Source organism: Pelophylax lessonae, assembly GCF_965119305.1.
Source record: "Pelophylax lessonae genome assembly, chromosome: 10".
Classification (NCBI taxonomy): domain Eukaryota; kingdom Metazoa; phylum Chordata; class Amphibia; order Anura; family Ranidae; genus Pelophylax; species Pelophylax lessonae.
This window is the reverse complement of record NC_138777.1, coordinates 83,744,931-83,771,586: the sequence shown is the minus strand read 5'-3', so window position 1 is coordinate 83,771,586 and position 26,656 is coordinate 83,744,931. Positions and strand designations below refer to the sequence as shown.

General features: G+C 43.5%; 1 protein-coding gene and 1 long non-coding RNA gene across 2 annotated transcripts in view; both read left to right on the top strand.

Annotated features, from left to right (window-relative positions):
- Nucleotides 1-26,656, top strand: part of LOC309565961 (mucin-2-like) — a gene marked incomplete at its 5' end in the record, with an annotated part of 134,157 nt that overhangs the window by 3,859 nt on the left and 103,642 nt on the right. The window contains 2 exon segments of the mRNA XM_082270989.1: nucleotides 14,660-14,722; nucleotides 16,648-16,668. Of these exon segments, the coding sequence (XP_082127115.1) occupies nucleotides 14,660-14,722; nucleotides 16,648-16,668 (84 nt within the window).
- Nucleotides 18,038-25,697, top strand: LOC309565146. The gene is made up of 3 exons (XR_014225789.1): nucleotides 18,038-18,090; nucleotides 18,296-18,367; nucleotides 25,683-25,697. It is a non-coding gene; the product is annotated as an uncharacterized lncRNA (long non-coding RNA).

Genomic DNA, 26,656 nt, shown 5'->3' with positions numbered 1-26,656 from the left:
TAAACCTTCTGTATCCTAATAAAAAAAAAATGATAGGGGGCTGGTCTGCTGTTTTAAATGTAGAAGAGTGCTGCGCTAATACGATGTCAGTAGAAATATTTCTGATGTAGACAGTACACTATATATATGGAACACAAATAAGATTGGAACCATAAAAGGTATATATGGTGGACAAAATAAATACAATAAATACGTGTGCATCCAATAAGTATATAGATAGAGCGATAGTAGTGAACAATAAATAAATAAATAAATACATGTGCATCCAATAAATAAATAAAATGAAACAATTGTCACAAGTTGAATAAATGGAAATAAAGTGCATAGTGGTCAGATAGGTTCATTCAATCTTGAGTGCTTAAAACCGTGAAAATAGTGACTGAATACATATAAAGTGCACTTGTGCTCCTTTAGTGACTACAATCCAAAAAATGTGAATCTTCAGTGTGGGTGACACCTTTGAGTGTGCAGGCTGCTCCCCCTACTGCTGTAAGGTAACAGCATTAGATGCTAATCCTCAACTGCGGCTTCTCCTAAAGTGTGATGTATCCTTTCTCGTCCTCGGTCTCTAGCTATATTGTTCTCCGTATGGCATATATGAAAGAAATATTTTGGAGGCCCATAGAGGGATTACATTTTGAAAGGCAAGGTACTTTATTGTGTTTAAAATGAGGGTACTCTCTTTTAGCAGAGTATACAATATATTTCATTCACGAGCGCCGAGCTCGTTCTTACATCTGATGTCCTACGCATTGCGTCACATCACGTGACTTCCTCAGGGGATACAGACAATTACTAAAATGCATCAGGGTATTATAAGCCTTCTGTATCCTAATAAAAAAAAGATAGGGGGCTGTTCGGCTATTTTACCGCTCCTCCTATCTGCCCATCCAATAAGTAACATAACAGCCAGACAGGGCTGAATGCATGCCATTGCATCACAGCTGTGGCATTTTTAACTGGGGGTGCAGAGTTTGATAGGCAGCAGTTTCTGTGCAGTCCCACAATGTAAAATTGCATTGCGGCAATTAAAAATTAAAGTATAAAAAAAAAAAAACCCTCAAAAAGCAGGCATTCAGGAGGTGGTACTGCCACCTTCTTAGGCTTTTGTTTCATTTGTGTCAGCCACTGTTATACCACCCTTTGAAAAGCCACAAAGGGCTGCTGTTAGAAATCACAGGGCCCCTTATAACCTACCTGACAGACCCCCCCCCCTTTAAATATTAAAAAAAGATTTCCATCCAAAATACACTAAAATCATTATTAGCAACATAACATGTTTGCTAAATCTAAAAGATAACACTTTATTGAGTTAATAAAGCTCTCTGTGTAAATAAGGTCATGAGGATCATTCATATGGGTGCTGTAGCTACGGAGAGGCAGCAGCTGTATGAACACAGCCACAGGTCCTAATTTGACATGTGTGTGTGATGCACGTGTACAGCCCCAAAAACAGACAGTGTGCATTTGGGGCCATTAACCTGCACCTGTACTCCTGTCAAATTAGGACCTGTGGTTGTGTTCATACAGCCGCTGCATCCTCATAGAGTAACAGGCAGCTCCAGACACACATTTGTTATTATTTTTAGTTATTTTTTATTATGTATTAAACTTTTATTGATTTATTTTTCCACAATGCTGTTAGATGGGTACTTTGGTGAAATATCAAGGGTCTAAACAGACCCCTGATGTTTGACTTTTGAGACAGAGAAAGGGACTGAGAAGATAGATTCTTTCATCCTCTGCAGTCTCAGCTGCACTGAACAGTGAATAACCAGAAAGCGCTCTATACAGAGGCTCTTGTTCATTCACAAACTGAAGCATAGTAAACACATAGCTCAAATCCGAAAAGCAACCTAGGGTGACAATGCTGATCTTCATAGATACGCAGTAAGGTGAGTGATTGTTGTCATTCTTGGACAGGAATTATTTTACTGGCAGGATCACCAGTTGAAACTAAAGAAAAAAAAAGAGTAATGCAAATACCACATCTATGAACTGATAAGCTACAATGCATAAAAAATAAATTGGGGGGGGGGTCTATCTACATGAGAAATGCTAGTTCTTAGTAGAACTAAAGGCACAATTTTTTTTGCCAGATTGGATAACGTAAAGGAGGGTTATACCCCTGCCCGTTTTTTTCTTTTCCCATCTGCTTCATATTGGGGAGATTTCCCTGCACTTCCTGTTCCATGGTCAAAACAGTTAACAGTGAATAAGGGGAAATTTCACAAAAGTGAGGAGATTCCTGGTCACAGGGTCACCAAAACTAGTGTCTACATTTGGGGATTTCCCCTCTATTACTGTTCTTGTGACAACTCTAAATGTGAGATTTTCATTCACTTTCACTCTCAGAAATAAGAGTAAGCAGGACAAATAGAGAGGGCAACTCCTGTCAAAAATGCAAACCAGAAGGGTTTTTTTTTTTTTTCCTGTCTCTAAATGCTGAGCTCAAAATATGCCTCTAATTGTCCTAATGTGCATGGACACATAGAATAACATTGAGCTGCTTCTACAGGCAAAATGAAAAACTCCTGTAGAAGCAACATTTTTTAAGCCCAGTGTGCATGGACCCTAAAGAGGATCCTCAGGCTATACGAAAAAAAAAAATAAAAAAAATATTTTATAATATAGATAACGTATCAAATGTTGAAAGGGAGACATTTTGAAATGTTATGCCAAATATTGGGTCATTTTGGATTTCATGAGAGCTACACATTCCAAAAAAGTTGGGACAGGTAGCAATAAGAGGCCAGAAAAGTTAAATGTACATATAAGGAACAGCTGGAGGACCAATTTGCAACTTATAAGGTCAATTGGCAACATGATTGGGTATAAAAAGAGCCTCTCAGGGTGGCAGTGTCTCTCAGAAGTCAAGATGGGCAGAGGATCACCAATTCCCCCAATGCTGCGGCGAAAAATAGCGGACCAATATCAGAAAGGAGTTTCTCCGAGAAAAATTGCAAAGAGTTTAAAGTTATCATCATCTACAGTGCATAATATCATCCAAAGATTCAGAGAATCTGGAACAATCTCTGTGCGTAAGGGTCAAGGCCGGAAAACCATACTGGATGCCCGTGATCTTCGGGCCCTTAGACGGCACTGCATCACATACAGGAATGCTACTGTAATGGAAATCACAACATGGGATCAGGAATACTAAAACAAAAAGGAGTAAGGAAACTGGCATACACACCACACTGGGATGCCTGTCTGTCTCACCCACTCGGCGCTAAGGTGCTCAATGCTATACTAAATAGCTTACATAAATACAAAGGTAGAAACCATAAAAATCAAAAATCCGATTAAGAGGTATATTAAAATGCATAAAATGATATAAATCACAAATCCATCTAAAACCTATCAGATATCAGCAGCCGTTATACGTAAAAACAATAGTAAAATGGTGTGTACATCTAATAGAATCACATGTAAACACTAACAGCTCTATATAACTGATCACATAGTCCATAATGCGTCACATTCATATTCATAAAAGAACAGTCCAGCCAGCTGAAAACATCTTTGGTGATAATGTCCTATACAAGGTATTCACATGCTCTATATGAATAATCGTGCACCTTCACCACACCGGCATGCCCCTCAAGCAGTGCCCACGTACCTCACTGAGGGGGATATGAGGCCAAACAAGATGTATACACAGGAGGATTTATCTCTCTGACACAGCTCAGGATCTCCGCAAAGCTGATGGCTGGATCACTCCACAGGTGTTATGTGATATGCAAATGAAAATAATGCGCTCATAGCGTAATTCCATAAACACACTTGCATTTATTAACCACTTTACCACCGGAGGATTTTGCTGTCTTACGTCCAGACCACTTTTTGCGATTCGGCACTGTGCAAATTTAACTGACAATTGCGCGGTCATGCAACGCCGTACCCAAACGAAATTTACGTCATTTTTTTCCCATTAACAGAGCTTTCTTTTGGTGGTATTTGATCACCTGTGCAATTTTTACTTTTTGCGCTATAAACAAAAAAAGGAGCAAACATTTTGAAAAAAATAACAATATTTTTCACATTTTGTTATATGAAATTCCCCCCCCAAAAAATGTAAAAATCAAAATTTTTTATCATTTTAGGCCAATTTGTTTTCCGAACCCGGAAGTCCTACGGCGGTGCTAGCCGCGGCTTCGTATCCACAAAGGGACTGCGGGAGCAGTACAGGTAGCCCGGATCGGGATTACTGATTCAACTATTGGAAGCTTTCTTTTTATCTTTGTTTGTGAGTGCATTTTATTGGATTTGCTTTAATAAATGCAAGTGTGTTTATGGAATTACGCTATGAGCGCATTATTTTCATTTGCATATCACATAACACCTGTGGAGTGATCCAGCCATCAGCTTTGCGGAGATCCTGAGCTGTGTCAGAGAGATAAATCCTCCTGTGTATACATCTTATTTGGCCTCATATCCCCTCAGTGAGGTACGTGGGCACTGCTCAAGGGGCATGCCGGTGTGGTGAAGGTGCACGATTATTCATATAGAGCACGTGAATACCTTGTATAGGACATTATCACCAAAGATGTTTTCAGCTGGCTGGACTGTTCTTTTATGAATATGAATGTGACGCATTATGGACTATGTGATCAGTTTCATAGCGCTGTTAGTGTTTACATGTGATTCTATTAGATGTACACACCATTTTACTATGGGCTCAGGAATACTTCCAGAAAACGGTGAACACAATCCAATGTGCCATTCGCTGTTGCCGGCTAAATCTCTATAGGCCAAAAAAGAAGCCATATCCAAACATGATCCAGAAGCGCAGGCGTTTTCTTTGGGCCAAGGCTCATTTAAAATGGACTGTGGCAAAGTGGAAAACTGTTCTGTGGTCAGACGAATCAAAATTTGAAGTTCTTTTTGGAAAACTGGGACGCCATGTCATCCGGACTAAAGAGGACAAGGACAACCCAAGTTCTATTCAGCGCTCAGTTCAGAAGCCTGCATCTCTGATGGTATGGGGTTGCATGAGTGCGTGTGGCATGGGCAGCTTACACATCTGGGAAGGCACCATCGATGCTGAAAGGTATATCCAAGTTCTAGAACAACATATGCTCCCATCCAGACGTCGTCTCTTTCAGGGAAGAACTTGCATTTTCCAACATGACAATGCCAGACCACATTCTGCATCAATTACAACATCATGGCTGCGTAGAAGAAGGATCCGGGTACTGAAATGGCCAGCCTGCAGTCCAGATCTTTCACCCATAGAAAACATTTGGTGCATCATGTAGAGGAAGATGCGACAAAGAAGACCGACAGTTGAGCAACTAGAAGCCTGTATTAGACAAGAATGAAACAACATTTCTATTCCTAAACTTGAGCAACTTGTCTCCTCAGTCCCCAGACATTTGCAGACTGTTATAAAAAGAAGAGGGGATGCCACGCAGTGGTAAACATGGCTTCGTCCCAACTTTTTTGAGACGTGTTGATGCCATGAAATTTAAAATCAACTTATTTTTCTCTTAAACTTATACATTTTCTCAGTTTAAACATTTGATGTCATCTATGTTGTATTCTGAATAAATTATTGAAATTTGAAAATTCCACATCATTGCATTTTGTTTTTATTCCCAATTTGTACAGTGTCCCAACTTTTTTGGAATCGGGTTTGTATTAACAGTAGGTAAAGTTACATAGTTACATAGTTAGTCAGGTTGAAAAAAGACCCAAGTCTATCTGGCTCAACCAATAAAAAAAAAAAAAAAAAAGCAAGGGAAACCCATCCATACAATCCCATATACACAATCCTACACCCGCAGTTAATCCTGAGGAAGGCGAAAAACCCCAGCAATGCATGATCCAAGTTGCTACATCAGGGGAAAAAAATCCTTCCTGATCCCCCTAGAGGCAATCAGATAGTCTTTGGATCAACTTTACCTATAAATATTAGTACCCAGTTATATTATATACACCTAGGAAAGAATCCAGGCCTTTTTTAAAGCAATCTATTGAGCTGGTCAGAACCCCCTCTAGACACGTAAACACATACACTTACCTCCAATCTAATGGTCTGGGTCTCTGAGCTGGCATCTTTTCCCTGGGTGCTGCCGGTCTGAAGGCATCTCCATTGGCCGATGCAGGATGAAGTAACTCCTACTCACACATGGGAGTCAGTTACTCCTGCACACAGGGACTGCCCTGGCAACAAAAGCTGAGCTGTGCATGCCACATGCCTATGGCCCAGAAGACTGCGAGTAGGCAGGTAGGTGTATTTTATTGCACATGAGGCATTGCATGACTCTTCTATGAAAATAGCCTACCTGCTCTCAGTCCATTGTAAAGTGACTCCTGTTATGCTTTAACAAAATAATAACCAGTACCTTTAAGTACCTGCATTTTCATCTGGAAAAGTTTTGAGTGCCCTGCCCTGCTTAAGAGTTCTGGGGTTCTGGAACGTTCTGTTAGAAAAATCACTACTTTTGTAGAAAAGTTGAGCTTTGATTCATTCCCTTCCACTTCCTGTGCTTTACTGTTGGGCTGGCCTTACATTATTCAACTTTATTTGCTTAAACCATGGGTTGAAAGATAAAAAAATTTCTCAATTCCCTCATCATCACAGTCCATGTTGATGGGGGAATCCCTCCGTCACAATACAATGATTACTGCTAGCGGCAGTAATAATACAAAAAAACAACAACAACATGCTGGTTGTATTGAACTTGGTTGATGGATCAGCTTAATTTCAACCATGTCCAGAGATGGATTGAAATTTGGCTGGTTCCTGCTGAACCTTACGAATTTCGATCCATCCATGGCCAGCTTTACTCTCTCACATCGCACTAAAGGAAAATCATTGGGGTTCTGAAGGTGGGAGGGGAGGGACAAAGTTTAACTTTCTTTGCAGAAGTCAGGACTTGCATAACAGAGTGATCACAGAGAGCAAACATCTATAACAACATGTAGGTATCTATAGGTGGTATTAACCCACACTAGTAGTTTAGAAACAGCATTCCTATGATAGATTTACTTTTAACTACTTTACCACTGGAGGATTTTGCTGTCTTACGTCCAGGCCACTTTTTGCGATTCGGCACTGTGCAACTTTAACTGACAATTGCGTGGTCATGCAACGCTGTACCCAAACGAAATTGACGTCCTTTTTTTCCAACAAACAGAGCTTTCTTTTGGTGGTATTTGATCACCTGTGCAATTTTAACTTTTTGCACTATAAACAAAAAAAGAGCGACAATTTTGAAAAAATAACAATATTTTTCAATTTTTTTTATATGAAATTCCCCCCCATAAAAATGTAAAAATCTAATTTTTTTTTCATTTTAGGCCAATTTGTTTTCTGCTACATATTTTTGGTAAAAAAAATCGCAATAAGCATATTTGTTTGGTTTGCGCAAAAGTTATTGCGTTTACTAACTAAGGGAAAGATTTCTGTCATTTTTGGTGTTTTTTTTTTTAACGAGTAATGGCGGCGATCTGCAATTTTTTTTGCGGGACTGCGACATTGCGGCGGACAGATCGGACCCTTGACTGACATTTTTGACACTTTTGGGGGTACCAGTGACATTACTACAGTAATCAGTGCTATACATATGCACTGTTACTGTAAAAATGACACTGGCAGGGAAGGAGTTAATTTTATTGGAGAGGGAGGGGTTAATGTATGCCTGGTGCTTACTGACATGTGTGGGGGGAGGTGAATGAGTGACACAGGGACAGATCGCAGGTTCAGCTATGCTGAACCCTACAATCTGACCCTGCCTGTCACTTAGGAGATCCGCCCGCTTTGTTTGCACAAGGGGGCGGATCTCCACACTCGATTCCCCGACGATCGGGGAAGAGCGGCGGTGATGACCACCGCTCCTCCCCTGGCCCGACTCCCGCTGTGACTAAATACAAAAGGGGAGTTTCTGGCGACGTAGGTCGACGTCGCCAGATGGTAACAAACCACTTTGCCGCAGTAGAGGCTCAGTGAGCAGCGGTAAAGTGGTTAAAGATAAAGAAATAAATAAACACTTGACATTTTCTGTGCTAGGCTTGTTTCCTGGGGAATATAAACAATTTAGGTGGTCTCTGTTGTGTTTTCAATGAAAAAAGATACGATGGGGCGTGGCCGGGATGTGAAGCTGAGAAGACGTGCGGCGCCTGAGCTCCGATCCTGACCTTATCCTTTTATTACATCCTAGCTATCTCTTACCTCCTCGGCATCCCCTTACCAACCTGGGTCCCCCTAAGAAGACGAGCGGCAAGCAGTGGGTCCCTCCGCTGCCTCCTGGCAAGCTCCGATCCTCAGCTGCTGCGGCGTCTTCTCCTTGTCCCTCGGGATGGTCAGCGGCCATCTTGGCCACGAGCTCCTTTACCCACAACATGTCTGTTAGCACACAGACGGAGGCCGGCCCGAGTGGTAGCCAGGATCCATCGCCATCTGAGATCCTGGAGGCGATAAAGGCATGCAAGGACACCTTGACAGTTAAGATGGATTACCTCGCTACAGACATCAGCCTCATCCCCCAGGATTTGGACAAATTGTCCGAGGTGGAAGATCGCATCTCCCAACTGGAAGATTCCACAAGAATCCCGTGACCTCCGGGCCTTGCAACTACAAGTTAAGGCGCTCCAAGACAGGGCAATAGATACACCGCTTGCGGCGGAATAATATCCGCATCCTGGGCTTGCCGGAGCAGGCGGAGGGCCCCAGGCCGGCTGAATTTGCGGAATCCTTCTTGCCTACTCTCCTGGATCTCCCTGCCATGCCGCCTACTTTCGTGGTGGAGCGGGCCCATAGGGTCCCACCAGCCCCCCCCGATCCCGGGGGGCCTCAAAGACCTTTCCTCCTCAGACTCCTGAACTACAGGGACCGGCATCGTCTCCTGTCGGCTGCCAGGGCTAAGAAGGAGCTCCGCTTTGAGGATGCCCGTATCATGCTTTTCCCGGATTACTCACCTGAAGTGCAGCAGAAACGTTGCCAGTTTACGGAGATCCGACGTCGCCTCCGGGATCAAGGCCTCAAATACAGCCTCCTCTACCCTAGCAGGCTTCGGGTCATTGATGGCGACCGTACCCGCTTCTTTGATACGCCTGAGCAGGCAGCCTCCTGGCTGGATGTACGCTGATCCGGGGACCCTCCTGTGGACTGGTATGAAGGTTGCCCCTATCCCTGCTGTCTTTTCTGTGGCCTGTTAATCCCTGGGGTCCCCTCTGCCCCCCCCTTCCCCTTTTCACTTGACTCTCGCCATAGACTTTGCTTGGTTCATTTACCCCCCTTCCCCCCCTCCTTTACAGTTGCCAAGTGCCATCGTTGTCATGCATCATGATAGCTCGCCATCGTGGAGCTACCCCAAGCACCTACCAGTGCTGCACGGTTTCATCCACAAAGCTCCTTGATTTCTCCACTCTCCCCCCCGGACTACCGGGCTGCTCTTCCTCTTCCCAGGGGAACGGCAACCCCTCTCCCACCCTGCGGTCCATGTTCTGAATCTAACGGGTAGACTTGTGTTTCCCCTGCTGGGGATGTTGTTTTTCAGGGTACAGGCCGTCCCCAGCTCCCCCCGGGGGGTCCAGGTTCCCCCCCGGTTCCTTTTTTCTTTTTGCGGGGGATGCTGGGGTTTGGCAGGATAGGCACTGCGTGCCTGGTCATTTTTTTTATTATTGTATGTTCCTTTGTATGCTTCATGTTGTTCACTGTTTATGGGTTGTGTGTGCGGTGCGAGTGGGCTCGACTGAACTTGCTACTCCCCTGATGCTAAGGCTGTCCCCTGCGGGATCCCCCCTCATCTACACCCTCTGTGGTTGTCATGGCCCCACGTGACCCTCAGCCATTTTCCATCATCTCATGGAATGTCCGTGGCCTTAATTCCAAATTTAAGAGAGCGCTTATGATCCAATATCTGCCCTCCCACAAACCATCCATAGTAATTCTTCAGGAAACGCATCTGGTGGGGAGCAAGTTACAGTCCCTCAAAAAACCGTGGGTTCATAAATCATTCCATGCCTCTTACTCTGTTTATGCCAGGGGGGTCTCGATATTGATCCGCAAGTCTCTGCCTTGTGAGGTGGAGGCGGTCCATACAGATCCCCAGGGCCGATATGTTGTCCTGGTCCTCACCCTTTGGCAACGCAGATATGTGTTGGTGGGTCTATACGTCCCCCCCCCCCCCCGTTTAAGTCTGAAGTCCTCTACTCTGTGTTGGATAAGGTGACCCCCTATTGCCCGGCAAAGCTGCTGTTCTTGGGGGATTTTAACGCCATCCTCTCCCCCACCTTAGACAGGCCTGCTCCCCCTAAATCCTTTTCAGCGGATTTATTGCAATGGGCGGAGGCTGCCGGGTGCGGGAGGTTTGGCGTTGGAAGCACCCGGACCAAAGAGGTTACTCCTGTTTTTCCTCTTCGTACAAGACTTCCTCCAGAATTGTCCTGGCGTTTGCCAACGTGCTGACGGCGCTGTACTTACCGGCAGGTTTGTCGGACCACTGCCCCTTGGAGATTACCCTGCACTCTCACATGGCTCGTTCGGGCTCCATGTGGCGTTTGGGCCCTCAATGGGTGGAACACCCCGAGGTCGCCTCTCAGACTCCACCGGTTCTGGAGGAATATTGGAAATATAACGCTGACTCGGCATCGCCTGGGATGGTGTGGGATGCCTTTAAGGCGTTCACCAGGGGCCACTATATGTCCACCATTGGGGCGGTCAGGCAGCAACAGGCCTCTGAGCTGGCCCATCTGGAGGGGGAGGTGGAGGGGGCCTCTGTTGCTTACGGACTGGACCCCTCGGTCTCCAACTTCGAGGCATTGCAGGTGGTGAAGCGGGACCTCCATCTACACATGTCAGAGGTCATGAGATTGTCCATGTATAACGCCCGCCAAAACGTGTTCAAACAAGGGGATAGGAATGGTCGATTTTTAGCTCTCATATCCCAACATGATGCGCCCTTGATGGTGATCCCTGAACTTACTTCTCCCACAGGGGGGGCCCTCACCGCCCCCGAGGACATCTTGGAGGCCTTTCGTTCTTACTACTGCTCCCTCTACTCTACTACCCTCCCCCCGGACTTTCGACCGTCTGACTTGAACTCCCTTCTGGATCCTGGACCCTGGGCTGGCTCTCTGACAGTGAGCGGCAATGGCTGGTGAGACCCATTACCTCTGAGGAGGTTTTGGCTATTCTCTCGACCATCCCGGACGGCAGGGCCCCGGGTCCAGATGGTCTCCCTGTGGACTTCTATAAGACCCACTCCGGAATTCTGGCTCCTCTGCTGGCTCCTCTGCTGGTCCCTCCCTCCTTCGATGGCTGAAGCGCATGTCATCCTTATCTATAAGTCCCCTAAGGACCCTAAGTTGTGCGCCTCTTACAGACCTATTGCGCTGCTCAATACTGACTTGAAAATCCTGACTAAGTAGCTGGCCACTCAGCTCCAGCCCATGCTGCCCTCAGTGGTCGACCAGGACCAGACCGGTTTTATGCCCCATAGGTCCACTGACGTGAATCTGCGCAGACTTTACACCAACCTTCAGGCGCACCATCTTAATGTAGGCACAAGAATGGTGGCCTCCTTGGACATAGAAAAGGCCTTCGATTCGGTCGAGTGGCCCTTCCTGTGGGAGGATGGGATTTCCCCTGCTCTTTATTGAGTGGTTGAAAGTCATATACCGTTCGCCAATGGCGGCTATTCGTTTGGGTGGACAGGTGTTGTCCTGGTTTGCCCTGTCCAGGGGCACGCGGCAGGGTTGCCCACTCTCCCCGGCCCTGTTTGCCATTGCTATGGAGCCGGTGGCGGAAGCTCTTTGCATTTCCCCGCTGGTTCGGGGTCTGCGGATTGCCGGGCTGGAGGAGAGGGTAGCCCTGTACGCCGACGATCTCCTGTTGTTCCTTAATGACGCCGACTCTTCGCTTAAGGGGGCGCTGCTTGTTTTGGAGGCGTTCTCTCTAGTGACCGGGTTGAGGGTCAACTGGTCCAAATCGCAGCTGTTGGCGATCGACCAGGGGGCCCGCTCCTCGGCTCCGTCTGACATTCAGTTGGAATGGGTGGAGGAGATGGTCTATTTGGGGGTGCGGATCTCTAGGGATGTTGCGGAATTTATCCCTCTCAATCTGGACCCGGTGGTAGTGGCGGTCAGGGCGAAACTGAAGGCATGGGAGAATCTGCCCCTTTCTCTCCTGGGACGGGTCAACCTGATCAAAATGAAGGTGCTACCTAAATTTACTTACCTCTTCCGCCACTCTCCCAGGTGGATACCGAAGTCCTTCTTTCATTCCCTAAACAAATTGTTCTCCTCCTTCTTTTGGGGGCCTCGCCCCCCGAGATATAAATTTTCCACCCTGATGCGCCCCCTCTCCCATGGGGGACTTGCATTCCCGGATTGCCACAAGTATTTCCTTGCATCCCAACTGGTCTCGGCTGCTTGGTGGCTGAACCCGGATCTCTATAACTCGGCGACTGCGGTGGAGGCGGCGGTGCTCGGGTCCGTGGAAGCTCTCTCACACTTACTATTCAGGGGACCTAAAGCCCCACATGAGCCTACGTCTTCCATGGCCGCGGTCCTGCGAGCCTGGAGAACAGGCTTGCAGTTCGAGGGCTACCCGGACACTGCCGTCTCCCCAAACGCGCCGTTGTGGCATAACCCCACCCTTCCTCATCTTTACTCCCTCCCGGACCCGGTGGTTTGGACGAAGCATAATGTTAAAAGGATTTCGGATATCTCCTCGGATCTTTCCTCCCCCCCTTTAGTTTCTTTACTGACACCTTCCAGGTCCCGTCGTCTTTGGTTTTCAGATATCTACAACTCTCCCATGCCTTCAAGTCCCAGTTTCCGTCCGGGGGCTCCCAGGCGCTTCAGTCGGATCTAGAGAGGGTTTTGAGGTACGAATGCTCGGAGAGGGCGGTGTCGACCCTCTACGCGCATCTCCTTCGGGTCCACTCTCCGAAGCTCACTGGTCTACTTGCTCGCTGGACCAGGGACATCCCGGACTTGGACCAGGAAGACTGGATTAACATGTGGGAACAACCATTTCAAGTGCTAGTTTCTCTCCGAGACAGACTTATCCAATTCAAGATTGCCCACAGAGCCTATCTCACCCCGCACCGGATGCACAAGATCCACGTCTCTCAATCTCCGGAGTTCTAGCGGTGCGGCCAGGTCCCGGGGGATTTCCTCCACATATTTTGGACCTGTCCCCACCTTTCTGCCTTCTGGTCTGGGGTGCTCCATATGATCAGTCGGGTCTCCTCTGTTTCACTGGATCCCTCCCCGAGGATCTGTCTCTTGGGGTTGCTCGATGACCTGGTGACCCGGGTGGCGGAGCGGACGTTGCTCGGCCTTTTACTTTTTTATGCCAGGAAATCTATTGTACTTCACTGGCGACGCCGCTCCCCACCCACGGTACATCAGTGGAAGATCCTGGTGAACTCGTGTTCTTCCCCTCTATAAGGACACATATGCTCACAGGGGGTGCCCCAAAAAGTTTGACAAAGTGTGGTCCAGATGGTTAGCTGACTCCTCCACGGCCGGGAGTGACTGAGATGGGCCTCGCCCTTTGCCCCACAGTGCCTGGCGATCCCTGTCCCAGTGCATGGATGAACCCCGGGGTGATGGGGGGAATTTTCATGTCTACTAATTGGCCATATAGGTGGGTCTCGTGGGGCCCTCTGCACTAGCTGTATGCACTGTTTGTCGCTCTTACATGACTTCTTCTCAGGGTTCGTATGTCATTGTATCTACTGTACTCTGTAATGGACCCCTGCGCGGGTACTCTGCCTTACATGCCTACATGATTGGTTGACTCGGTTCTAGTCTGAGTCTTTGCACCGCTGTTTGTTGAAGTTGTTTTTCTGTGTTTATATTTCAATAAAAAGGTTTTCAAAAAAAAAAAAAGATACGATAAGATCCTCAACTTTTCTCTTCAACCTGGTCCCTCTCAACAAGTGGTGATAAGGTATGATATGATATGAGCACAGCTGTATATTACAAGAATACATGGAAGAAAACAGGTATATAAAATCCAATATTTACAGTTTGAAACATGCGCATGATCCATGAGTCATTCTCAGAACTGTAGCAATACCATTAAAGTGATTCTAAAGGCAAACTTTTTTTTTTTTTTAAATAGCACGTTAGACTTACCTGCTCTATGCAATGATTTTGTAAAGAGCAGGCCTTGATTCTCCTCTTCTTGGGTCCCCTGCCGGTGCTCCTGTCCCCTCCACCCAGTCGAGTGCCCCCATATCAAGCGGCTTGCTATGTGGCACTTATGCATGCTCGCTCCCGAGGTGGCTCGTGACCACACCACCCTCCTTCTTCCTCACTGGCTGTAGTTGACAGAAGCAGGAGGCAATGTCTCCTATTGCTGTGTCTGAGCCAATGAGGAAAGAGAGAGAATTGAGAGAGCCTCTGCTCTCACGCTCATCTCTGGATCGAGATCGGGCTCAGGTAAGTATTTAGGGGTTGGAGGGGAGCTCCTTGCAGAAGATTCTTTACTTTAATGCATAGAATGAATGCAAATAATTAAGAGCTGCTTGCAGAAAGTTTTTTTACCTTAATGTATAGAATGCATAAAGGAAAAAAAAAAAACTTTCTGCCTTTAGAACTACTTTAATTACAAATACTAATGCTCAAGTTGTTGGTGCTCTAGTTTTGCAAATGGATTTAAGATAATTGTTATATAATATGTAACCTCTTTCAGCTCCTGTTATGTCTGGAAACAAAAAAGAAAAAACAGTGGTAAAACAAAAAATATCTCCAGTAGGTAAGTGTTTTACTGGTACTGCATGTCTCTACTTTTAATAATGCTGCTTTGACTAAAATGTAGGTGGCGTACTAAGGTCCCTTTTACACTGGTGTATTTTTGCTGCGCTTTTCCAGAGCGACAAAGCACATGATAGCTATTCCCCATTAAAACCTATGTACCGTATTTTCCGGCGTATAATACCGGTAATACTTATACTTAGGTTGCCTTGGAGATATTATACTCGGCGTATAAGACGACCCCCCATTTTTGGGGAATTTTTTTCAGGTTCAAAAGTAGTCTTATACGCCAGAAAATACAGTAACTGTACACATTGCAGGTATGCTGCGCTTTAAGGGTCCATGCACACTGGGCTTCAAAAAATGCCAGTTCCCTTGGCAGAAAAAAACACTCACGTGGAGCGTTTTTGTACAAGCATTTAGGAGCATGTAGCATTTTTTTCTGCCAGAAAATTCCTGCCCAGGCAAATTTTCAGCTTTCAGCACTGTCACACTTTCAATGACAATTGCGCAATCATGCAATGCTGTACCCAAATGACATTTTTATAATTTTTTTCACACAAATAGAGCTTTCTTTTGGTGGTATTTAATCACCACTGGGTTTTTATTTTTTACTAAAAAAAAGAAAAAAGGCCGCACATTTTGAAAAAAATAATTATTTCTTAGTTTCTGTCAGTAAGTTTGTAAATAAATTATTTTTTTTCTTCACTGATGTGCACTGATGGGCACTAATAGGCTGCACTGATGGGCATTGATGAGGTGGCACTTATGGGCACTGATGAGGCGGCACTAAAGGGCTCTGTTTGGGTGGCACTGATGTGGAGGCACTAATATGCTGCACTGATGGGCACTGATAGGTGGCACTGATATGCGCCACTGATGAGCCCTGATAGGCAGCACTGATGGGCACTGATAGGTGGCACTGATGGGCACTGATAGGTGGCACTGGGCACTAATAGGCAGCACTGGTGGGTGGCACTCATTGGCACTGATAGGTGGCACTGATGAGCGGAACTGATGGGCACTGATGGGCCGCACTGATGGGCAGAACTGATGAGCAGACACTGATGGGCACGGACTGACTGGCATCACTAATGGGCACTGATTGGGGTCACTGAAGGGCACTGATTGGGGTCACTGATGAGCACTGATTGGTGTCACAGATGTGCACTGATTGGTGTCACTAATGGCTGTAATCTGAACATGGATGATAAGTGCCCTGATTACCTGTTCTGGTCACCCCTTTGAGGGAGAGCTGTTGATCGGCTCACCTCGCCACACACTCTGACAGTGTCGATAAACGACACTTCCGCACTTACATGTCACCAGCTGTGATTGGACAAAGCCGACCACATGGGTAAAGAGCCGCGTCATTGGCTCTTTACCAAGATCGGGGTTGCACCGTGTCCAAAAACATGGCGTGGTTGTGATCGCTGCCCACCCCGGTGGGCGCACAGGAGCAGCCTTTCTGGGGCGCCGTCATATGACGTTTGTCCCAGAACAAGAGCCGCACCGCTCCGCCATTTTTGACGGTGGGCAGGCAGTAAGTGGTTAAAAAGTGCAATCCAGGTTTATTTTCTGTCTCTAAACACTGAGCTTAAAATTTTCCTCTAAATGTCCTAATGTGCATGGACACAGGATAACATTGAGCTGCTTCTACTGGCAAAGCACAGCATTTTTTTTAAGCCCAACATGCATGGACTCCTGCATGCTGCATCTTTGGCGCAACATTTAGGTCAATGGGAACAGTTCGAAAGCACTCCAAAAGCGCATTAGTGTGATAGGGTCCTAAGCGCATCAAAAGCACATCAGTGTCAAAGGGCTCTTAAAGATAAATTATTTATAATTTATTCAAAATGTTGGGCTTGCCCCAATCAATCAGAAAGGGAGCAAAAATCTGTTTTTTTTTTGTTTGTTTTTTAACAGGTGTTGGTAAAAATTACAGAGGTAAGACAAAACATATTTTGAATGGTAACTCTTTGTTAGATGCTGTCTTTAAAGAAAATGCTTACTTTGCCAATGTGGCCAAACTGTGGCCAATTTTGGACAAGTAAACTTAGAAAAAACTCACTAGTGCATAAGCAGTGAACACAAACCTTTTCTAGTTTATACCCAGTGGTCATTGATCCATTGGGATTTCTAAAAGTCAGACAGTCAATTGCAGTCCATATGTCAAAGGAACCTTTGTTGTTCCTATGACAGTCACGTGTCACTACTCTGGGCATATGTCAGTGGCCATGGGAAATGTGTCGACTTTGCACATCAGTTGTTTAGTACAAAGATGCATCCCTTGTGGACGTATAAACAGCTGGTTAGGCTCACTTTTAATTGGCACAATGACAAAACTGGTGTTCTGCCCAGAGAGGACCAATGGCACTGGACAATGGAAGAAACTGGGGCAGAGCTGGAATGTGGGGTAAATAGAACTTGGCAACATTTTTTATTACAGGAGGGGGGGAACACAAAAATTAAAAACATGGAGTTCTGCTTTAATGGGCAATTAACACAGAAGCATCACAAAATGTATGTTGGAAAACAACTCTAGGCTGTCAAAATGACAGCCAGAATTTGACACTACATGCAGCCACAGGATTGCGAAGGTGGAGATTAGATGAGGTTTGTCAGGGTATCTGTGGTATGCCCAGGGTCCACAAATAATTAAAGATTCAATTAAAAGTTAAGACACCTAGTATAGTCCATGCTAGAGTAGAGTTGTACCTGTGGCATATATATATGTATATATAGACTATATTACCAAGTGTATTGGGGCGCCTGCCTTTACATGCGCATGAGCTTTAATGGCATCCATAGAGTTCAATATTGAGCTGGCCCACCCTTTGCAGCTATAACATCTTTAACTCTTCTGGGAAGGCTGTCCATAAGGTTTAGAAGTGTGTCTATGGGACTGTTTGATCATTCTTCCAGAAGTGCATTTGTGGAGTCAGGCACTGAGGTTGGATGAGAAGGCCTGGCTCACAGTCTCCGCTCTAATTCATCGCAATCCCTATCGTTTTCAGGTCAGGACTCATTTTGTGCACTTGTCCAAATCATTTGTTTGAGGGGGGATTATGGTGTGGGGTTGTTTTTCAGGGACATGAGCAGGATCCATTAGATCAGGGGTCTTCAAAGTTCTTAAACAAAGGGCCAGTTTATTGTCCTTCAAACTCTCTGGGGGCCAGCATTATGGCCAGGTTTAGTAGAAAATGCTTTGGCATCAATGGAAGTATACACTTCCTCATTATTGGTATTAGTGGAAAGAATAATGACAATTGTTGGTATCAAGGGAAGAATGCCTTTATTAAATATAGTCTATTTCAGGTGCTTTTAGGCCTGTACAAATGAAGTCAAAACCAAAACCAATACCTTCAAGTAAGTAACTTACAAGTACTGTTTTTGTGCATATTTATATTTTATACCAGTGCTGCTTTGCTAAAATATGAGTGGCTTACTGAACGATAAATGATTTATAATAGAATGGCAATCTTGGAGTAGCCCTAATCAAACAAATAAGGAGCAAACATCTGTCGTTTTTTTTTTTTTTTTTGTGACCCTGTCCTTTACATACTTTATATAGATAAGCAAATCAAACCAAAGGCATCTGGATTCAGCTCGGATCACCCCAAATTTCCTGTTGACAGAAAAAATGGTATGGGTATGACAAAACTCATTTTGAATATTAACTTTTTATAAGAAGATGTTGTCCTTAAAGCAATGCTTTCCTTTGACAATTTTTCGCAGAATCTGTGGCCTCATTTGAAAAAATAAACTTAGAAAAGGCTCACTGGTGAATCAGTTACAGAAAGTTTTTTCTAGGCAATACTCTGAGTTTCCATTAATGCCTCATTGGGTTTTCAGAAACTGAAGCCAAGCTATTAATCACGGCCCATACGTCGAATATACCCTGTGACAATCATATGTCACTACTCTCAAAATATGCCAGTGCCCAACAGGAGTAGTTGGATGTAGAGACGAGAGCTTAGCTGTTTTTGGACAAATCTTATGTTTGCCTATTTACTGCAAGCATTTACAGTATATATATATATATATATATATATATATATATATATACCGCTCAAAAAAATGAAAGGAACAGTTTTTCGTTTTTATAGATTTGTATTGGATTTTACATTACAAATGAACAAACATTGTCATTGTATTGGTAAAGACAGGTTTCCAAAAACCCACATAGAGAGGCGCTAGTCCGCATCTGGAAAACCTAGTTTGTCGATTAAAGAACATTAGCCATTACAATTGGGTTGCACATAAAGAAAGAAAAAGTAACTGCAAACAACCTGAACAAAGGAAAATAGAACGAGTAAATGAATAAAATGAGTCAGAGCATTCCATATGTAGTTGGTATCGTTCCTGGTAGTAAAGTTGAGTTTCACAGTGTTACAATTGTGTCTCCTGTGCCACTCTACCCATGGGCCCCACTTGTTTTTTTGCAATTGCTAGGGTATTTGAGGCAGATACAAAAGTTTGTTCATAGGAACAATATTGCTGCGTCGAATTCACCATTGCTTCTAAGAGGGGACTAAGTGTGATTTCCAGTGCCTCATTAAAGATAATCTAGCTGTCAGCAGGATGTTTGTAATCACATTTCTCAAAGGGATAGGAATTTTTTCTATATCCAAATTTATTTATTAATAATGCTAGTCCAGGTGATCGTTGCATTGGGATGGCAGTTACTTTAGATATAAGATTAAATATGAAAGGCTGAAAATTGGCAATGCTTTACATGACCATAGAAGGTGGAATAGAGTACCCAATTTCTCCAGCAAAGGTTGGGTATATGGGGATAAAATTTGGATAGAAGGTAAGGAGTCAGATACCTGCGGTGAGTGATCCTGTACATTGGTTCCCAATAATTGGCGTTTCTAGAATATTTGTATATGGCTGATATGGCATGACGCCATTGTTCGAGGGAGTAAGTGGAATTGATATCGGTTTCCCAAGCTATTAATGTGTTAAATTTTTCAAGGCCAAGTTTACCACCAAGAGTGGAATATATAAGGGATATACCTCCTTTTGTCATACCTTTTGAAGGTATGTGGCAATGGTACTGGGAAGAGTGCAGTGTGTGTTTGCAAGTATTCTCAGAAGGGAGGAAATCTGAATGTAGGTAAACTGTTCTGTGTCATGTAAATTAAACTTGATTTGGAGATCACGGAAGGATTTAAAACTATTCAAGGAGTATAGATGTTGTATTTTCCAAATTCCCCTTAGATGCCAATTTCTTAGGATGGGATAAGCAGTGTGCATATTTCCAAGAGGGTAGGTATAGTGGTTGTTGGTCCTCTGTATGTCGTGGAAAGCAGAATTTTCAAAATCCTTCAGAGATGCCATCACTGTGGGTGGTAGCGAAGATAAGAAATGTTGCTTGAATTGTTGGGATAACACAAATGTAAGTAGGTTTTTACCTGGTACTGATTTTGTCTCCAATGAGGACCATAAGGAGGAGTGAGGGTGCTCGAACCAATGTTTCAGTTGAGCTAAGACTGAAGCTAAGTAGTATTCTCGTAGAACTACATGACCCACACCCCTGCCTTTCTGTGTTTAATGAGTTTGCTAAATGTGCAGCAAGATCTTTTGTTTTGCCATAAGAATCTGTTGGGGGCGGATTTTAGTTTTTGGAAATAGGATGACGATATAGAAATAGGAAGAGTTCTGAAGAGGTATTGAAGTTTTGGTAGTACTAACATCTTAAAGGCTGCCAGATGGCCAAGCCAAGATAATTCTGTTTTGGAGATATTTGAAAGGTGTGTGTTTAGTTTACCTAAGAAGGGCAGGTAGTTGGAACAGAATAGAAGGTTGGTGTTTTTTTGTGAGGGTAATTCCAAAATAATTAATCCCTTCGTCTTCCCACCCAAAAAGGTATGTTGCTGTAAGTGCTTTCCTAACCCCAGGGTCTAAACTTAAACCTAAGATGTAAGATTTAGTTGCATTGATTTTGTAGTAGGAGACCTCCTGGAATAGTAGTAATGCTCTATAAACTGCTGGTAAGGAGGATTTGGCATTAGATAACATTAGGATTATATCATCAGCAAATAAGCTTATGGTATGATCTTTTGGATCTACTTTGATGCCTTGAATATCAGGATTAGAGCAGATATAGGAGGCCAGAGGTTCCGACAGGAGGTTGAAAATGAAGGGGGATAAAGGGCAACCCTGCCGGGTACCATTCGTTATAAGGAAAGTTGTGATAACATACCATCTACAACACCTGGGCAGAGGGGCATGTGTATAATGCCATAATTGCAGAAAATATTGAAGCGGTAAAGCCAAATTTCTGGAGAAGTCCTGCAAGGTATCCCCAATGTACCCGGTCAAACGCCTTCCTTGCATCCAGAACTAGAAGCAGAGAAGGCACTTTCGACCGGCCCACATGATGTATAACCTTTATCACCCTCCTGGTGGCATCTGAGATTTGTCTCCCTTTAGTGAAACCCGCTTGGTCAGGGTGGATCAGGGTCAGTAGTATATTGATTAGGCATAAAGCTATAAGTTTGGCATAACTCTTTAGGTCATTGTTTAACATAGAAATAGGCCTAAAGTTCTGGGGAGTGTCTAGGGATTTCCCAGGTTTGGGTAGTGTAATGATCAAGGCATTGAGCATTTATTTTGGGAAAGAGGAGGAGGCTGCAGCCGACTTGAAAATATCCCAGAGATAAGGAGTAAGAATGTTTTTAAATGTTTTGTAATATTCCCCACTAAAAGCATCTGGTCCAGGTGCTTTGTTAATGGGCAAGGATCCTACAACTTTATGGATTTCTGATGGTGTGAGGAGGGAATTTAGTGTTTCCAGTTGGTCAGGTGACAATTTAGGAATGTTAATTTTACTCAAGAAACTGTCAATAACACTTGGTGAGGGTTGAGGAGTGGAGGTATCTTCCTGTAAGTTGTACAGTGAGCTGTAATAGGAGCTGAAGGCATTAGTGATCTCTTGGGGGTTAAATATTTTATCACCTGAAAATGGGTCGTATAAGTGGGGTATTTTCAATTTGCCTCTTTGGCCTCGCAACTTGTTGGCTAACAGCTTACCAGCTTTATTGCCTCTTGCATAGTGAGACATTTTTATGCGTCTGATGGCATGTTCGTGGATTTCTAAAAGTAAGACACAGAGGTCAGAGTAATTTGACGTTAAGGGAGGGATTGGGATTGGATTTATTTTGTATCTCTACTGCTCTGGTGTCTGACAATAGAAAGTCTATCCGCTGCTGCCTTCTCCTCTCAACCCCAGAACCTAGTTTTATAAATATACCCCTAATATAGGATTTATTGGCATTCCAAAGTGTGAATGGGTCCAAAACTGAACCTGTATTGATCTGAAAGAAGTCCTTCAGGCTCTTTTCCAAAACACTTTTGGTATCTGGTGATTGGAGCAGTGCTTGGTTGGATCTCCATATAAAGGTGGGTTGTGGAGCGAGAGAGTCAGCAATAGTGAGAAGAATGGGGGCATGATCTAATCATGATATGTCCTTGATTGATACATATTTACAAAAAAGCGCACACATGCAAAAGAAATGACTATCAAATATAAAGGCAATCAATGAATGAATAAAAATGGGGATTTAGTCCCACCATATGGCCATATCGTGCTCAAGCCAACCACTACATCAAAGTACCCCATTATCAGTGGGTCCTAAACTATCCATATATCCAGCTGGATTCATCCTTTTTTATATGGATAGTGTAGGACCCACTGATAATGGGGTACTTGAGCACGATATGGCCATATGGTGGGACTAAATCCCCATTTTTATTCATTCATTGATTGCCTTTATATTTGATAGTCATTTCTTTTGCATTTGTGCGCTTTTTTGTAAATATGTATGTCTCTTGGTCTATAGCTGTACCAGCTTTAGAAATGCATGTTCAGGGTGTGCTCCCCCAGCTCCTTTTTGTTTGTAATGTCCTTGATTGAGACATTGTGTGCCCTTTGTAGAAGCCATTTGTCAGTTAAGAAGAGATCTATCCTTGAGTAGGAGCCATGTGATGCGGAGAAATAGGAGTAGTCTTTCTCTATAGGGTGGAGGCCACGCCACACATCATATAAGTCTTTAGAATACAAGAAAGGTTGGAGGGATACTGTGGTTAGTTTTTGGTGAGATGTAGAGTCTACTAGTGGGTCAGGGAGTGTGTTAAAGTCCCTACAGATGAGTATGGACCCCTGTTTAAATTTCCCAGTTTCTTTGTCAATTTATGTATGAATTGGAAATGGTGATGATTTGGAGCGTAGATATTCACCAGCTTTATATCTAGTAGAATTAATATCACAAATTAACACCAGGAATCTTCCTTCTGGATCTTTTAATTCTGATATCAGGTGGAAGGTTAGAGTTGCTTTCATCGCCACCATTACTACCCTTTTCTTTTTGGGAACTGAGGCGGTAAAAACATGAGGGAGGCTAGGGTGGCTGCATGACAGGGGAGACAATTTGTGGAAGTGTGTCTCTTCGATGCAAAGGAGGTCAGCCTTGTGTTGTAGAGCTTCCCTCCAGAGTGACCTGTGTTTGGTGGGGTGGTTGAGACCCCTCACATTAATGGATAGGATGTTAATTGACATGGGGTGGCGGTTGTAAAGTGCTAGGAGCAATATGGGTATGACTTACTTGGAGCTCGGGAGCAGGTAGGGTCGAGCTAGTGGAGCTTCGGTCGGGCAGAGGGCACAGTACTTCACTTGCACGGTCATTATCGACATTAGTTCTTTCAGAAAATGGGATCTCAGACTCAAAAAATAAACTCAAAGAAAACAACAAAAAAAAAACAGTCATTAACAAAACATTTCAAAGAGTGGATTAAACATCCGAGTGCAGAAACGATTGGAACTGCACCAGTAGTGTGGGGGAACATTCCACTGGTTAAAGGCATTGATTTTCAACATGAGGCACAGGGGGAACCTATTTATTGGGTGATCCAAGCATTTATGAGATATTGGCTGATGATGGAGGGGTTTGGTGCCATTCAATAGGTGATTTTTCAGGCACTTTGTTCTGTTTGTCGTGAAGGTAATCGGGAATGATCCCCCATTTTTTAGAAGTTGTATCCCAGCTTTCACAGAGGATATTATGTGATTTTCCCCATCTATGTATACCATCAATTTGGTAGGATTGCCCCATTTATATGTAATGGAGTGGTTACACAGATCTTTTGTGATGGTTTTCAACTTTCTGCGTAGTTGCATAGTGTATTGGGAAATATCAGCATAAAAGTGCAGGTTGTTGTATGAAGCAGGAAAATAATTCTGGTTCAGTGAAATAGACATTAGCTGATCTTTTACATGAAAGAAATGGATCCGCATTAGCACATCCCTTGGGACATTTTCTGGGATGAAAGGTGGTTTGGGGATGGAGTGGATTCTATCTATGGCCTGTTCAATGTTGGGAACATCAGGCAATAAGGTTTTGAATATATCTAGGGCATATTGGCATAAAGCAGATGGTTGTACAGTTTCAGGGATACCCCTTATTTTCAGATTGATGCTCCTAGATCTGTCTTCCAGATCTGCCACTTTAGCTTTGATCCACAGATGGTTGTCTGATTGTTCATCATGCACATCTATGAGATCATTAATCAATAACATAATCTACTCTAGATGCCAAGGAATGTATTCCTCTTTGAAGTGTTTAGTGAGGTGCAGAATGTCTGCATGAATTGAAATATGCAGTGACACTAGCATATCCTTCATGGTTTTGTCCATGAGAGGCTGATTAGCAGTTGGGAAAGATAGGATTTCAACAAAATGGACTAGCCTGCTGCATCATTTTTTCACTTTGATTTTCGGCGTATCTTTGAATTCAGCCCTCTGTACGTTGATCATTTTAATTTCCATCAAAAAATGTGGAATTCTTTTGTTCCTATCTCATCACCTAGTCCATATTAGTATAGATATCCAGCATGAGAGTTTTCCTCATTGAGATCTAAAGTGTTTTCAAAGTGTTCCTCTCATTTTTTTGAGCAGTCTAAATATATATATATATATATATATATATATATATATATATATATATATATATATATATTCGTCTTCACTTGTCCACACTTGTGTTACCATGCAGTACCTAAAAATTGGCCAGTGCATGTATATAATCAGCTCATTTTCAAAACTAGTAGTATTTCACCAAAATTAAACAGCTGGCAAGAGACAACAAAGGTGGTAGGTTTAGTATTTACAACACAACTCCAACATGGAGTTTGTTTTCCCCTTGCCTCCCTCTCTGAAGCCTATTCAAAAAACCTATACAGTATACATACCTTTTTACAGCCGTCTTCTTGCTGGTACAGTGATATAATTGGAGCATCTTCTCCTTTCCCAGTAGTGGCAGACATCCCTCCTGGACTTTGCACCACTTACGTAATCCTGAAGTATTGTGAGCACAGCCTGCACGATGACGAGTTATTTTTGGGGAGTGCAATGGGCAGAATAAAATGGTTCTTCCCAAAGAGAACCAGTGGCACTAAGCAATAGAGGATTCTAGGGTGAGCTCTGAAATGTAAAGAGGGAAGGAGAACTTGCCATCTTTTTTTTTTATTATAGAGGGGAGCACACATTTTTAAATTTTAAAAATTGAGTTCTACTGTAATAGGCTATTTACGCAAGAGAATTACAAGATGTGTGGTAGAAAACATGTCCCAGCTGTCAAAATGACAGCCAGGAATTGCCAGTAAATGTGACAAAGCTGCAAGGGAGAAGTAGGAGCAGGGTGTATCGCACACAACCAAGTGATACAGAGATATGGAGCCCAGCTGTATATTGCAAGAATACTTGGAAGAGAATCCGCTGTTTATTCTGTGCAGTCCTTAAGTGGGCAATATTAGCATATTAGCATGAGCCATAACCCATTCTGTAATAATTTCAGCAGTCAGTCCAGAGTTTCTGTTTTTTTTTTTGCTTTTTTGGTTTTGGTGCACTTGTTTACAAATTGGATGCAATAATATATTGTAAAAAAAATCTCTTTTAGGTCATTTTGGGTCTGCCACAATGCCAAAACCAACACCTATGCGTAAGTATTTTACATCTTTACTGCTACTGTGCAACTCTGCACATCATTGTTTTTATATTATTGTTTTTATGCCAATGCTGCTGGGCGACATACTGAAGGATTTATAAGAAGAAAATATTTATAGCAGCTTAGTAATCTTGTGTTAGCTTTTTAGGGAGCAAACATTTGTTTCTTTATTTCTCCTTGGATTACAGCACATTTTATGCCTATAAGTCAGAGGCAAACTCATTCTCATCCATCAATACATTATAGTGAAATAAATGTAGCAAAATAATGTGTGCAATACAAGGCGTAAGTTTTCTCAAGCCCATTTATTTCCAAGTATACTGTATAAGCCATTTTTTTGGAACTGCCTTTAAATTTAATGATTACATTGATCATAAAATTATGTTGCTGATAATAAAAAAGATGATAATAAAATTAAGGTTATACTTAAAGTATATGTAAACTCTCATCTTGTAAAACAAATCCATTCAGTTGAAAATAGAAATGAAAGGCAAAATATTTGTGTAATATTTTAAAGTGATTACATTCCCTCTGTTCTTAGCTGCATAAGAGCTGTGGGGGGGGGGGGGGGGGAGAGAAACAGCAGGACATTGAACAGTGAACAGTGAATGACTGCAGGGGAGGGGAAGGACGTGCCAGGACAACTCTGATCATTGGAGGAAAGCAGGATGAGTTCCCCCCATAGCTAGAGAACTGATCATGCTGTGCTCTCATACCTGGACTGGTCAGTTTTTAATAGGAAAGCAGAGGGAGTGACAAGAACACCAGTGATTTCACACAAAGGAAACAATACAAAGAGAACAGGATACATTTTTATACAAGCAGACACATATTTAGCAATGGAATCTGGGTTGCAGAGTATACACAGTATAGTTATGTTTGTCGCAGCATCTTGCAGCATACTTCCACATGCATTTGCGATGCTT